The sequence below is a fragment of the Rhineura floridana genome, chromosome 4 (genome assembly GCF_030035675.1).
Source record: "Rhineura floridana isolate rRhiFlo1 chromosome 4, rRhiFlo1.hap2, whole genome shotgun sequence".
Lineage (NCBI taxonomy): Eukaryota > Metazoa > Chordata > Lepidosauria > Squamata > Rhineuridae > Rhineura > Rhineura floridana.
The window spans coordinates 85,005,556-85,021,332 of record NC_084483.1 but is presented as its reverse complement, the minus strand read 5'-3'; the positions used below and the strand labels follow the sequence as shown (position 1 = coordinate 85,021,332).

Here is a 15,777-nt window from a genome sequence, read left to right as displayed (position 1 = left end):
CCTGGTCGGTCCAGTTGCGCAGGAACCCATGGAGCATTCTAAAGCCTCCTGTGACGCATTTGCCAAACACTTTGCTGATAAAATCGAGCGCCTGAAGAGTACGATTCCGTACGCCGTGGATACAGGAAGTGGGCCAGAGATGGCCAGTTGCATTCCAGTCCGGTGGGATCGGTTTCAGCCTCTTCCCTCTGAGGAAGTGGACAAGGTGCTCTCTACTGTGAGGCCGACCACCTGTCTGATCCTTGCCCCACGTGGCTCATTGTGGGCTGCAAAGAGAGACTGAGCGAAGGGATCAAGGCAGTGGTAAATGCTTCCTTGGAAGAGGGTGCACTGCCCTCTGCCCTCAAGGAGGCGGTAATAAAGCCCATCTTGAAAAAGTCCTCCTTGGATCCCCAAAAGTTGAACAACTTTCGCCCAGTCTCTAATCTACCATTTTTGGGCAAGGTGATCGAGCGAGTGGTGGCCAAACAGTTACAGACACACTTGGAGGAAGCAGATTATTTAGATCCATTCCAATCGGGCTTCAGGACTGGACATGGAACTGAAACAGCCTTGGTCGCTCTGGTGGATGATTTGAGGAGGGCGTTGGATAGGGGAGAACATTCATTCCTCGTCCTCCTGGATCTCTCAGCGGCTTTCGATACCGTTGACCATGGTATCCTCTTGGATCGCCTGGAGGGAATAGGAATAGAGGGCACGGTTTTACGGTGGTTCCGTTCCTATCTCTGAGACAGGCACCAACGGGTGGCATTGGGAGAGGAGGTTTCAGACCCTTGGCCTCTCAATTGTGATGTGCCACAGGGTTCTATCCTCTCTCCCATGCTATTTAACGTCTATGTAAAGCCGCTGGGGGCTATCATCAGGAGATTTGGGTTGCAGTGTCACCAATATGTGGATGACATTCAGCTCTATCTCTCATTTAAGTCCTCACCAGAGTTGGCTGTGGATACTATTCCCAAGTGCCTGGAGTCCGTAAGTGAATGGATGGGAGGTAATAGGCTGAAACTGAACCCCGACAAGACCGAGGTACTGCTTGTGGGAGACAAGAGGTTAGGAGATATTGACCTGGTGTTGAATGGGGTAAGATTGCCCCTGAAGGACCAGGTTTGCAGCCTCGGGGTCATTCTTAACTCCCAGCTGTCCATGGAGGCTCAGGTTTTGGCAGTGAGCCGGGCAGCTTGGTATCAATTACATCTGATACAGAGGCTGCGACCCTACCTTCCTGTCCATCTGCTCCCACAGGTGGTACATGCCCTGGTCTCCTCTCGCTTAGACTACTGTAATGCGCTCTACGTTGGGTTACCCTTGAAGACGGTCCGGAAATTACAGCTGGTACAGAATGCGGCGGCACGGTTGATTAAAAACAGCCGCCGCCATGATCATATCACTCCAGTGCTAGAAGATCTGCACTGGCTACCAGTTGTTTACCGGGCCCAATTCAAGGTGTTGGTGTTAACCTTTAAAGCCCTACACGGTTTCGGTCCAGTTTATCTAAAGGAGCGCCTCCAGCATCACCTGACGAGATCAGCCTCACAAGACCTTCTCTCGGTCCCACCAGTTAAAACAGCTAGGCTGGTGCAGACCAGAGAGAGGGCATTCTCGATTGTGGCCCCCACCCTCTGGAATTCTCTGCCATATGACCTTCGCCATGCCCCCTCCCTGGTAGGTTTCCGCTGAGGACTGAAAACTTGGCTGTTTAGGCGGGCCTACAGGACTCCTGGATAATCTGGTTTTAGTTTGTAAAGATGTGGGGGGGTGGATTAATTAGAGACTGATGTTATAATTGTACTTATATGTTGTATTTTAATTTTTATGTACGCCACCTAGAGCGGCCGTTAATTCGGCCAGATAGGCGGCTTAGAAATAAAATTTTATTATTTTATTATTATTATTATTCTCTCATAGCTGCCCTCCCCAGTCCTAGCCTTCTTCTGATTTCTTGACTATTGTCTCCATTTTGGTTAATGACTGTGCCAAGGTATTGATAATCCTTGACAAGTTCAATGTCCTCATCGTCAACTTTAAAGTTACATAGAACTTCTGTTGTCATTGCTTTAGTCTTCTTGACGCTCAACTGTAGTCCTGCTTTTGTGCTTTCCTCTTTAACTTTCATCAGCGTTTGTTTCAAATCATTACTGGTTTCTGCTAGTAATATGATATCGTCTGCATATCTTAAATTATTGATATTTCTCCCTCCAGTTTTCACACCTCCTTCATCTTGGTCCAATCCCGCTTTCCATATGATATGTTCTGCGTATAGATTAAACAAACAGGGTGATAAAATACACTCCTGTCTCACACCCTTTCCTATTGGGAACCAATGGGTTTCTCCATATTCTGACCTTACAGTAGCCTCTTGTTCAGAGTATAGGTTGCGCATCAGGACAATCAGATGCTGTGGCACCCCCATTTCTTTTAAAGCATTCCATAGTTTTTTGTGATTTACACACTCAAAGGCTTTGCTGTAATCTATAAAGCACAGGGTGATTTCCTTCTGAAATTCCTTGGTCCGTTCCATTATCCAACATGTGTTTGCGATATCATCTCTGGTGCCTCTTATCTTTCTAAATCCAGCTTGGACATCTGGCATTTCTCGCTCCATATAGGGTAAGAGCCTTTGTTGTAGAATCTTGAGCATTACTTTACTTGCATGGGATATTAAGGCAATAGTTCGATAATTACTGCATTCCCTGGAATCCCCTTTCTTTGGAATTGGAATGTATATTGAACACTTCCAGTCTGTGGGCCATTGTTTAGTTTTCCATATTTGTTGACAATTTTTTGTCAAAATTTGGACAGATTCAATCTCAGTAGCTTGTAGCAACTCTATTGGTATGCCGTCTGTTCCTGGTGATTTCTTTCTTCCAAGTATTTTAAGAGCAGCTCTCACCTCACTGTCTAGCATTTCTGGTTCTTCATCATACGGTTCCTCCATTAATGAATCTGTCGTTCTGGCATCTCTTTTATAGAGTTCTTCAGTGTATTGCTTCCATCTTCCTTTTATTTCATCTTGGTCAGTCAGTGTGTTCCCATTGATTGTTCAACATACTCTTGTTTTAAATTTCCCTTTCATTTCTCTAATCTTTCGGAATAGGGCTCTTGTTCTACCCTTTTTGTTGTCCTCTTCTATTTCTATACAATAACTATTGTAATACTTCCCTTTGTCCCTTCGTACTAATCACTATATTGTTGCATTTAGGGTTCTAACAATGTTTCTGTCTCCTTCTGCTTTTGCTTTCCTTCTCTCTTTAACCATTTTAAGGGTTTCTTCAGTCATCCATTGAGGTCTTTCTCTCTTTTTAACGAGAGGTATTGTCTTTTTGCATTCTTCCCTGATAACGTCTGTGACTTCACTCCAGAGTTCTTATGGTTCTCTGTCAACTAAGTTGAAAGCCTCACATCAGTTCCTTATTTATCTTTATATTCTTCTGGGATGTTATTTAAATAATATTTTGGCATTATGATTCTGGCCCGCTTGCACTGGTTGCCTATATGTTTCCGGGCTCGATTCAAGGTGCTGGTCTTAACCTATAAAGCCTTGCACGGCATGGGACCACAATACCTGAGGCAGTGCCTCTCCCGATATGAACTTACCCGTACACTACGCTCAGCATCGAAGGCCCTCCTCCGGGTGCCTACTCAGAGAGAAGCCCGGAAGATGACAACAAGAAAAAGGGCCTTCTCAGTGGTGGCCCCCGAATTATGGAATACTCTTCCTGATGAGATACGCCTGGCGCCAACATTACTATCTTTCCGGCACCAGGTAAAAACTTCCTCTTCTCCCAGGCATTTTAGCATTTTAACTTTAGCATTTTTAGCATATTAGCATTCGAACATTCCTGCATTTTAGTATTTAATATGCATTTAATATGTGTTTAATTATGTCTTAACTTTTGTATAATTAACATTTTAATTGATATGTGGTTTTTAATTGTATGTTGGTTTCGTTTGTTGTGAACCGCCCAGAGAGCTTCGGCTATGGGGCGGTATATAAATTTAATAAATAATAATAATAAAATAATTTGTTGTTCTTCTTTAGCTTTACTCTGATTTTTGATATTACCAGTTCACGATCTGTACCACAGTCTGCTCCTGGTCTTGTTTTTGCAGAAAGTATGGAACTTCTCCATCTTCTGTTACCAATTATATAATCAATTTGTTTCCTATATTGACCATTTGGTGATGTCCAAGTGTACTATCATATTTTTGGTTGCTCAAAAAATGTGTTTACAAGAAACAAATTATTGGCTTCACAGAATTCAGTAAGTCTTTCTCCTGCTTCATTTCTATCTCCTAAGCCCCATTTCCCCACAATTCCTAGTTCTTCTCTATTCCCTACTTTTGCATTCCAGTCCCCCATGATTATCAGCACATCTTGTTTTGGTGTGTGATCAATTTCCTCCTGTACTTCTGCCTAAAATTTCTCCAATTCCTCTTCTTCTGAGTTTGCCATTGCAGCGTAGACTTGGATGATGGTTATGTTAATAGGTTTCCTATTAAATCTCATTGATATCACTCACTCAGACCTTGTGTTATAGCTCCTAATTGCTTTTACTACATCATTTCTCACTATTAAAGCAACCCCATTTCTTCTTAATTTCTCATTTCCTGCATAAAATATTTTGTAGTTGCCTGATCGAAAATGTCCCATTCCTGTCCATTTTAATTCACTCACACCAAGTATTGTAATGTTGATACGTTCCATTTCTTGCTTGACGATTTCTATCTTTCCCTGGTTCATGTTTCTCACATTCCATGTCTCTATTGTGTGCGTCATACAACTCTGGATTCTCCTTTCGCATCTGTGCACATCAGCCTCTGGGCTTCCTTTCGGCTTTGACCCAGCTGCATCATTAGTCACAGCGCTACTCATACTTGTCCTTTCTTCTTCCCCAGTAGCTTGGTGAGTGCCTTCTGACCTGGCAGTCTCATCTTCCAGACCTATCTCATGCTTTAAATACCAGTGCTCATTTTTAGTATCAGTCTGTCACTGGAGCTGGAAATGCATTTTTAGGGAAGAAGTGGTGTATGGGAACATAACAAAGGAGCCACAAAATGCACTCACCATTAGTAGGCTTGGGTCTATCACCTATACATCTACTGAAAGGCAAAGCTGTGGTTTTAGTTCATATGTATATCCGTACTGCAACTTTGAGAGCAGGGCAGCCCATACATTCAAGGCTATGGCAGACGTTGGGATGTGGGAGGGACAAATGTTCTACAATGTGCTTGCAAAAGTGTATGACGTATAAAGCTACCAAACTGTCTGAATGAAACCTGAAAGATTGTCTCATCCCTTATATACCCAGCCGACTGCTGCGCTCTGCGGGGGAGGGCCTCCTTCAGATACCATCTTATCAGGAGGTCTGTTATGCACAACATAGGGAGCAGACCTTCATTATTGTGGCATCGACCCTTTGGAATTCCCTCCCCTTAAATACTAAACAGGCAACATCTCTGGTATCTTTTCAGCCCCTACTGAAGACCTTTCTCTTTCAACAACCCTTTTAAGTAGAGAGCTTATCCTAGTCTGTGCCTGCGTAGGAATTACCTTATAAGATGGTTTTAAGATGTTTTGTTTTTAAGATGTTTTAAGTTGTTTTTGATATTTTGACCCTTGTTTGCCACCCTGGGCTCTTTCTGGGAGGAAAGGTGGGATAGCGACTGAAATCAACATAATCATCATCATCATCAACCAGGATACCAAGGAATTAAGCTAGTTAGTATCAGCAAAATAAATCTTCATATGCCTTAGGTGAATAATATTTTGCTAGCTTAAACTCATTTCCAGGAAAATAGATGAATGAACAGGTAATATTACTTACCTGAAATTCATCAAAGCACAAGAGACAAGCCTCCTCACTTATTTCAGCAGCTACAGGTGCTATTGGATCATACGATTTAGCCATTAATCCAGGTTTCCTTTTGGGGAGGCTCTGTTTAAGGCGATGTATTCCTGAAGTGAAGACAGTGCACAGACAATAAGTAATAACTGCTAGAGATGGTCTCAATAAACCTAAAAACAACATTACGCTTACCCATGAGCAGAATCAGCACTATACCAATTAAGTCAAAAGTGAATTTACATTATTCTTCTATATATTTTTAAAGAAAACTATACCAGGCACCCTTCACTAAATGTGCTGACTAATTAAACAAGATCCTTACCCCCTAGCCTTCTCTCACTTCAGAGTATTTGTGGGACTCTAAAAGCAAGTCATAGACTAACATGACTAGTATCTTTTTGTTGGTTTATTTTATTTTTCTCCAGAATTCATTCTTCCTAGACCTAGGATGAGATGTTTCATTACCAAATCATGAAAAGAAAAAGAGCTGTGTGGAAGTTGTATTATGGTGGGGGTGGAAGAACCACAAAGTATTGGAAAATAGTAGTAAAATAAATCTTCATAGGTTTACAAAATGGTTTGGACATGGAGATAGAAGTGTAGTGTTGCTTGTTACAAACTACATCTCAGATAATAGTTTCAGACACCTGAGTCAGTCACAGAAATGTGAAAATCAGCGCAACAATAAGCTGGTTCACACGTAACCCTAAGCTAAACTATGGCTTAGTGCGAATGGGCAAGCATAAGGATTCCCAGAAAGGGAATCATGGTCACTGCACTCCTCCCCCAGGCCTCCTGCTGCTGCACTGCTGGGAGCTAAGCCATCGACTGGCTTAGTGTGTTGTCTAAATCCAGGCTCATTGTTTGTCTCATTCCAGACAAACCACGAGAAGTAACCAATTTTTTTCTTGGGTTTAGAAACTCATGGTTCATCTGGAGGAGATGAACCACAAGCTTGGATTTGGATGGCACACAAAGCCAATCCAGTAGGCTGGGAGAGGAACAAAGCAACCACAATCTCCTCTCCAGGAACTGTTATGTTTGCACCTTTGCACTAAGCCATGGTTTTTGGTTGAAAGAAAGCCTTTTGCAAGACCTAAAGAAAGAGGAAGGTCTGTGTACTGTACCTAAAGAGCATGACATCATGGCTAAATGTGAGACAGTTGGATGGGGGTCCCCAGAACTCAGAGAGTTTGACAGCAGGGTGACAGTGGGCTGAGAAGCAGGAACCTTAGGAAAGGAGAGGTGAATATGGCAGAAGACTAAAAAAAAGAAGAGGAGGGAAATAGATGAGTGGGGGAAAGGGCCAAGGAGGTAGGGGAGCTGTGAAGAAATCTCACATAAGGTAAGAGATAGTAGGAACTAAATGTTGGCAGAATGGGAGTGGAGGAAGTCTGCATGCCAAAGTACAATGGGGTCCATATTTCATGTTTTGATTCAAAATAACTAATCAAGTCTTCAACTACAGGTCCTTAAGAAGATTCACTATGATTCAGTTGGCATCCATGAAGGACTGAGCCTTTAGTGTGGCAGATCCTGCTCCATGGAATTCCCTACCAACAGAGGTTCGGCAGGAACCACCCTTCTTTCTTTCAGGCGTCTCTTGAAAACCACACTTTTAAACAAAATTTTCTTCTTCCATCCAATGCACTATTTGTTGATTCTTTTATTATTTACTTTAATTGTGTTTTTATTGTTTTTATTTTATAATGTTTTCATAAGTTGCCTTGATGAAATTTTATGAAAGCACTGCTTATAATTACTTTAACAAATAAATAAACTTCTTATTCCACTTAACATGCCACCTGTTACACAAAGGGCTGCTGTAGCTGCAGAGAAAGAAGTATCAGAGAGATGAACTATCAGCTTATTATGCCAATGGTAACACCTCCTCCAGTACAGATTAAGGAACAGGATCAAACCCTTGCCTCTGTGGACACTTTTTACACTTCTGTGGGATAACAAGTACTAGAATAATATTTGTAGAAAGTGGTCATTCGATGACATCACAGCAACTCAGCCAATAATCAGCACCCAGATAGTTTAGCCTACTTTATATAGGAATAGGCAGGTGTCCACTGACTGGTTGGAATGCATATGGAAATCACTCTCATTTGCTGGCCTTTTCCTATCTTCCTAACTTGTTGTCCAAATGTCTGTTCTCTAATTTCACTTTTTAGAACATACGTTTCTCATCCTCACTTGTTTTGATTAAAATGGTTTTTTTTGCCCATTTTCATGGTATATTTCTATCTCCAAATATGAGTGCAACAGAAATGCACAAGGCAGGACCCATTTTCCAATTAAAACTAGAAGTTTGTAATCATGCAAATAAATACGGTGTTAGACAATTAGTCTACTGTTTGCTGATGTCACTGAGAAAGTGAAGTTTACATACTCAAGTCTTGGAATAGTTTTCCCACAGCAATTCCTAGGGGAAAGTTCAGGAGAACTTTCTTCAAAGTGAAAGATCATAGGTCTTCCAGAAAGTCTATTACAATTCCCTTGCATTCAGTTTTTGGAGAATAGCTCTCCCATCTGTGATAGCAAAAGGATTCAGGAGGAGACGGATGACAAAACTGTAAGAGTCAGATAGTGGTATGAACATGGAACATATCCATACTATATTGCATTGCATCAAAGAGATTTATACTTACTTTTGTGCACATCTAACATGAAGCCATGAAAATGGACTCTCTTTTTTCTTTCTACTTCTATATGAGAATAAAATATGTCCATCACCATTGTCTTTCCTGTGCCTTCAAATAAAAACACACATACCCAACAGGTTGTTAATTTAAAACACTATGTACTGATTACAGTAATGACTGTTCATTAGCATTGAGCTAATGAAATCATAATCGTGATCTGAACAGTACAAAATCATTATCTTTGGGAAATAAGACTTCAGCTTATGTTGATGGAATTGCTTGTATTATCAGAATCTGAACAATATAATATCAGAACCAGCACATGTAATTATTGCTTCCATCTGAAATACTTTCAGCATCACACATTATGAATAAATGCAATGTCTCTCTTCTTATTTTCCATTTTTATATATAAACCACAAGTGCAGACTTGCTTAATCAGACCAAAGGTCCATCTACCCAGCAAACTGTTTCCAACAAGGGCCAGACAGAATGCTTCTGGGAAGCCCATACAAACGAGACATCAAGCCCACTGCTGCCTACACTTTATGCAACCCAGCAACCAGCCTTCAAAGGCATACTGTCTCTGAATCTGGAAGTCCCACTGTACCAACAGATATACTTAAAAATGGGTGTATTATAATAGGAACTATAATGGGTTGATATGTTTGTTCTTTGATATGTATCAATACTTACAATGCCTTCCACCCAAGGATAACCAATTACATATAATTAGCAGCTCAGGCCAGAATACTCTGATCTATATGGATCCAATGCCATCAACAGAATTAAAATTTTCCCAATGATTAGGTATAATTTGAGGGCATTTGCAAATATTATGCTAAAAAAATTCATATATACTTCTGAACTTACCAATATCTCCATAGACATAAATGCCTTTTGGGGGATTGTGTCTTGTAAACAGCTGAAAATTTAAAAATCATTCATTATATTTCATTCTGCTATGATAAAAGTTAACCAAGGAAAAGAGACACAATGACAACACACATTTATTGCAAAGGAATTTACCATGTCAGGTGTCTATTATATGGGCTGACACTTGACTTAGTTTTGGTATGCAGTTAAACTATATGAAAATACACCATCCCACAGGTATGGTGAGAGAATAATAATAAAAATAATAAATAAGGACAAATCATACCTTGTAATATCTTGAGAAATTGTTTTTTAAATGTTAAAGATGCTTTTTCCTTCAACTGGGAAAGAGATTAACCGTTTATATTAAAACAGTTATTTTCAAGAAATTGTGATCCTTGCTTCCCACCCCACCCAATTTGTTTTTCTGAAGTCTTCTTATACATGGATCTTTACCACTTTGTCTCACAATTCCTGCCAATGTCATTTGGGAACTGTTAGCTGTATGCTGATTTTGTGCCCAAGACAAGTCTTCAGAAAAAGACTTCACCTAATCTGGTTTTTTTTAAATGATGTTGCTATTTTCTGAAGGTTGTTCTACATCTGTACCTGTGTTCATCGCCAAGTCCCTCTCTGCAATCAAAAAATCATGTTGCAGACCTCTGTTCATGAAATATTTTATCAGATACTTGATTCAGTGACATTAAACTGCACTTTAATCTAGAAGTCCCTTTTACTAACCTTTTATTAAACGCATACCAATATATCACATTTTAAAGCATTTAGAAATAAAAATGGCAAAACAGTACATATCTGCAGCAACAAGATAGTAGAAGACACAACCTGAACACACACAACAACAAAACCCCACAAAATAAAACTATGCTGGGGAACAATGCTGTTAGAAAAAAATGTAAATGTTTTTAAAATGTAAATTTGTACTTGTCTATCTTTTCAGCTAACCACTGTATGCACATGGAGAGAAAGTGAATACATAATCACATCTGTGTGACTACTTGCAACTAAGAGAACTATATAGTTATCTATTTTTTAAAAAAAAATGAACACAAGGCTCTGATCACGTAAGAGATATCAATGCATAGAGACAAGTATCTGTATGTGAATTGCACTTCTTCATCTGTTCCTGTATGTGTCAAGTAGGTGAGTGTATAATATATATGAGGGGGTAGGGAAATCCAGCAACTCAGGGTGTTCCAATACCGCATGTGCACCACCAAATGGATGGATGGCTCCAATCACCTGGTAATTCCTTCACCAACAGGTGATCAATGCTATCAGAGCCAACAGTCCCGCTTGTCTCTTGCCTCTGCATTTTTCCTAGCAGCAAAGGAACCAATTGATTGGGACTTAATCTGCATTTCCTAAAACAGGGAGATTTAGTAATGGTGATATTTCTGGGTGACTCTCTATATTTTCCATACTTATGGCTTTGGATGAAGAACAAGACGTTTTTGGAACAGGACAAGATAAATATTTTAAATGCATCAAATATACTTATATGTTCTTCCTAATGTAACTTTATAACCTGGTATACTTGGACAGAAGCAGTTCAGAAGTATTTATTGTGGTCAGTTTGGGAAATCCATTCAAAAATTAAAGCTAAATGGGCTAGCATCCAAAGAACTATCCAACTGGTTTCTTGTGCCCATTGTGGCTTTAGCATTTCTCAAACAGAACCTACATGGAAAACAACTTTTGAAACTGGGAAGTCTACTGTTCAAAGAAAACAAGCAAAAACAATTAGTATAAGCCTTTGGTCTCACCTTAAGTAGCTCTTTGGATCTCAGCCACTTCTATAAAAACAGTCAAGCATGCTGAAATATTTGTCTTTAGATTTTCAACCCACTACATCATTTGCTAAGAACTGAAGAGAATTATTTTTACACATGCATGTTTTTCTATGCAGAAAAAAAACTGGTAGTAAGACAGGTCTCATCAGTTTATGTGATTGCATAAATATCCCCTACAATATTTCACAAATGTACTAATGTGGTTATTTTAAAATTGTCTTTACAATTGTTTAAATGTAATGAACAAGCAATTAAAGTTTGAATTTTCTGACCTCACAAGGAACATAGAAATTTCAAAACCACATTTAAAATAAAAACTGCATTAGCGATAATCAGAATAAAGTTTCATTGCCTTTAAAGAATCAATATATGCAGCAAGCTAACTATTACAGCAAAACCACTTGCAGATTTAATTTAGAGCTGAACTAAAATGTGGCTCATTTAGAGAGTATTTGCAACACAGTTTCAAATGTTCTGAAACTGTTCCAGTAATAGAGTTAGCTGCAACTACTAAATTGTGTTTTTAAAATACAAGAAGACAAACCAAGGATTGTTTTTCTAGCATGTCTGTTTTTTAAGGACTTGTTTTCAGTATGCTTGTTTACTAACATTCAAACATGGAACAAGAACAAAGAAAGAAGAAAACAGAAATAAGTGATCTGCATTAGACTGGGAAATAACGGAGATTGCATTTTGTATTGTTAATAGATCAAATCCAACAGCTCCTTGTAACCAAAAGGAGTATTCATAAATTATCTGCAGTGACAAGGTGAGCAGCAGTGAGGTAGGCTAGATTACAGATGACAGGGAGTTATTCAAACTATAAACTAGTTTGAAGAGCTCCAACAAAGCATTTCTTCAAACTGAGGGACTGAATAACAGTGATACTCACTGTGGGAAGGTGAGAAAAAAGAAAATCTTAATCACATGCATGCTGAGAGGGATTGAAGCTGGTTGTAAATAGAGATGTTTGGATAACAGAACAAAACTCACTAAAAAATATCAGTTCAGTATTAAGAGATGATCCTGAATAATGTTAACCATGATTAAAGTAGGGACGGAGGGGGAAGGATTGTATGCAAGTGAGTAGGGAAGTTTGTGATCTAATGGCCTATTCACAATATAGATTAAGAGGGATACTACATCTCCCCTTACAACAGCTTTGCTTTTTAAAAATTAAAAGTAAATACAATATTTCAGATACATTTGGCAATTGTTTCATTCATATGTAATAGCCTGGTTTTCTTGCTTGCAGCAGTAGTAGTGGTAACTTGTTGTTTTAGCCAGGTTTTTAAAAAAAAACTTACTGTAATCGGCTTAGTTCAGCATCTAGACTCAGACCATGAAGAGCTATAGTTCAGCAATACATAGCCGGAGGCAGTATGCTTCCGAATACCAGTTGCTCAGGTATTTGGAGGGGAGAATGCTCTTGCACTCAGGTCCTTCTTGCAGGCTTCCCATGGGCAACTGATGGCCACTGTGAGAACAGGATGTTGGACTAGATGAGCCACTGGCCTGATCCAGTAGGCTATTCTTATGTTCTTCTTCGTATGTTCTTAATACAGCTTATATTTTCACACGATGCCCTAGGGTTGTTCCTAACAGATGAGAAAGACCTCTGCCAGGGACTCTAGAAAGCTAGTGGTGGTGGTCAGTGATAGATTAAATAAACCACTGGTCTAGCTGTGAAAGGCTGCTCCGTACAGCCTTAGACTTAACTGTTTACCGCTTTGTTCTACCCAACTCATCTTAGTCACTTTGTCCAGTGTTTCCACATATTCCATCACCCTTTGTCATGTTTCACCCTCTGCATGTTCTCTTAGTTCATAATACATGGCTATTAGTTTTAAAGGGACTATTGTTATTTTAGTCACCCTAGCCTAGTACTGGAAAACCTAGCAGCAACTCTCCAGAGACCTAGGTAGAAGTATCAAAGGCTATTGGATGATCAAGTATAGTGCAACAGAATGACGCATTTCTATCATTCATTTCTGTTTATGAATCTCACTCTGCCATCTTCTGGCAAAAAGTTCTGGTTTGGTTCTGGAGAACCAAAGAATTCTCCTGCTTCTAATATGAATCTGTTTGTTCTTGGGGGCAAAACAGACATTAATGTATGACAGTGATTTTGGTAAACACTTCTAAACAAACAGGGCCGGCGCCAGGCATGCGGGCATGCATGCACATGGCCAGGCATGACTGGGCCCTTGGGCACCAGCCTGCCCCGGGTATGCGGCTCCTGCCTGTTCAACCTACCTCTCTTCTGTGTCATGCTGCTGTGCATGCTGTGCGCGCAGGGCTGCCATCAACTAAGATAGCGGCAGAGGCTCCTCTAAGGGGCTGATACCCCCATCGCCATATTGGTTGATGGCACGCACGCACAGTACACTATGCGCACGCGCCTGACATCAACCAAGATGTTGGTAGGTGCATCAGTCCCTTAAAGAAGCCTCCGTTGCCATCTTGGTTGATGGCAGCCCTGCATGTGTCATGTGCACAGCAGCAGAACACAGGAGAGACAGGTAGGTGGAACAAGCAAATGGGTGGACGGCCTGGAAGCTCCCTCCCTGCGATCCACAGCAGTGACCCTTCCGCGGATCACGGAAGGGGAGCGCTACTCCCCGACCCTAACAAGGGGTCCTTCAGGGGCCCCTGTGGGCCGTGGGGCCCTTGGCCAGGGCCCAACCTGGCTGTCCTTTGGTGCTGGCCCTGTAAACAAAATAGATGGGCAGGTATATTCAAGTTAGCTACACAGCAGCAGTTAGGTCATACTGCACCACATGCTAGTCTTGTTGCAAATGCAGGAGAATTTTTTCATCAGCCACTTGTTCCCAATAATTCAAACAGCCTTTAGAAAAGGACAACCAGCCAACAAAGCTCAGGAACCTGAATAAAACTTGTAGGCCAAACATCACCACCTAGAAGTGAGGCTAAATTCAGATCAGGGAAAGGCCTGCCACACAGACTTGAGAACTGTGAACAGTCCATTAAAACGTTTTTAACTGTGAGACAAACTTTACAATGCATGATGAAACTGGCAAGAAGGCCTCTTTCTTGTGAATGCACAGGACTGAGTGTTCTTACGTTCTACCCTTTGCCCACTGGCTATTCAGAATCTGTATATGTCAGATGTTGTGTGCACCTGAGCTTACATGGTTTCCAACAGCAGACATCTAAATAGGCAGGCTAATGGTTGAAGATCCCACCAAGAATTCTTGGGGCTTGGGAGCTATCAGGACAACAAATGGGAGTTCAACAACCGAGTATCTTTATAACATTTATTTCTTAAACATCTTAACACTTCTAAAACATCTTAACACCTAACATTTTACATGAATGCATATAGTTAGTCTTAGCCAATAAATCAAAATCAAACAAGTTACATTGCAATATATTTTAAGGCTATCCTCTTATCCAGAAAGAAATTACATTATCTCACCCTCGGAATGTGGCAGCAGCAGCAGTGTGTTTGACCAGGCTTAGAAGCACTGGTATCTTGCTGTGCAAACTCCTCACCTTTTATAGGCTCTCTGTTATCTGACAGGTAGCTACATGAGGTCATGACTCAGGACTGTGGTGCATCAGTCCAGATATACTTCTACCCCCTCAGGGGCCTTGCAGGTGTCCCAGAGAGGACATTCCATCTCCTCAGTGATGCACTCTGGTAATCAGTTCTAGCTAGCCTTATCTTTGTTTACTACAAGCTTAGCAGACTGCCTGGAACACTGGCTGCTGTGCAAATTCCATTTCCTGAATCTCCATATAAGGCTGTTTCTTCCAGAGGCTCCCAGACAGTGTTTTAATGATTATACATAATATATAATAGTATTTATCCTTACATTTGAGGGCTCCTTTGTGAACAAATAATGAGCTATAGGTACAGCCCATAACAATATACATGGGAACAATCCCCTCAATAGATACTAATGAGTAGAAATTCCCTATCTAATCCTTAACCAAGCCAGGACAACTTCTCCTGTTCTTAAGTGAGATATCTGACCAGGGGTAGTGAACATGGTGCCTTCTGGATGTGGGTGGACTCCAACTCCATCTTCACTGACCATTGGCCATGTTGGCAAGGGCTGGTGGAAGCTGTAGTCCCACAACATCTGTAGTCCCACCAGGTTGGCTACCCCTGGGGATTTCACCATAATCAAAGTACTAGTTTCAACTCGGGAAACATTTTGTTGAACTTGACTCTCTGTCAGCTCTTGCCACTAGTCCTTCAGCTTGGACTTAAAGACAGGCATAAAGTCACTCAATGGCAGCCTGAACAAACCAAGCAGACATGGTAAAATTCAATGCATCAACAAGAAAATGGGATTCACAGAGCTCTTACATGAGGAAGGCCTTCCACACTGACTTCAGTTTGCTCACTCCCACTGAACTTGTGGAGCTCCAAAACTACCAAAACCAAAGGGTAAACTCACCTGGGCTCCATGTGTACATTAGAGCACACAAAGAATTTTGGATCAGAACTTTTCTCAACTTAAATATGTGAACTGGTAATCTAAATTTGTTAAAATTAATTTTATGGATAAATCGACTTTAAACAAGTTTCTAATTTAGACAAATAATGTAGTGCAGTCATGA

At 40.6% G+C, this 15,777-nt stretch overlaps 1 protein-coding gene across 3 annotated transcripts in view; it reads right to left on the bottom strand.

Moving 5' to 3' along the window:
* The window catches only part of AFG1L (AFG1 like ATPase), a 115,594-nt gene that overhangs the window by 92,150 nt on the left and 7,667 nt on the right, over positions 1-15,777 (bottom strand). For all 3 annotated transcript variants that reach the window (XM_061623538.1, XM_061623539.1, XM_061623536.1), the window contains exons 3-5: positions 9,371-9,422; positions 8,504-8,605; positions 5,826-5,956 (exon numbers count right to left, since the gene is read on the bottom strand). In XM_061623538.1, coding sequence (XP_061479522.1) covers positions 5,826-5,956; positions 8,504-8,605; positions 9,371-9,422 — 285 coding nt within the window. The remainder of the gene's footprint in view (positions 1-5,825; positions 5,957-8,503; positions 8,606-9,370; positions 9,423-15,777) is intronic.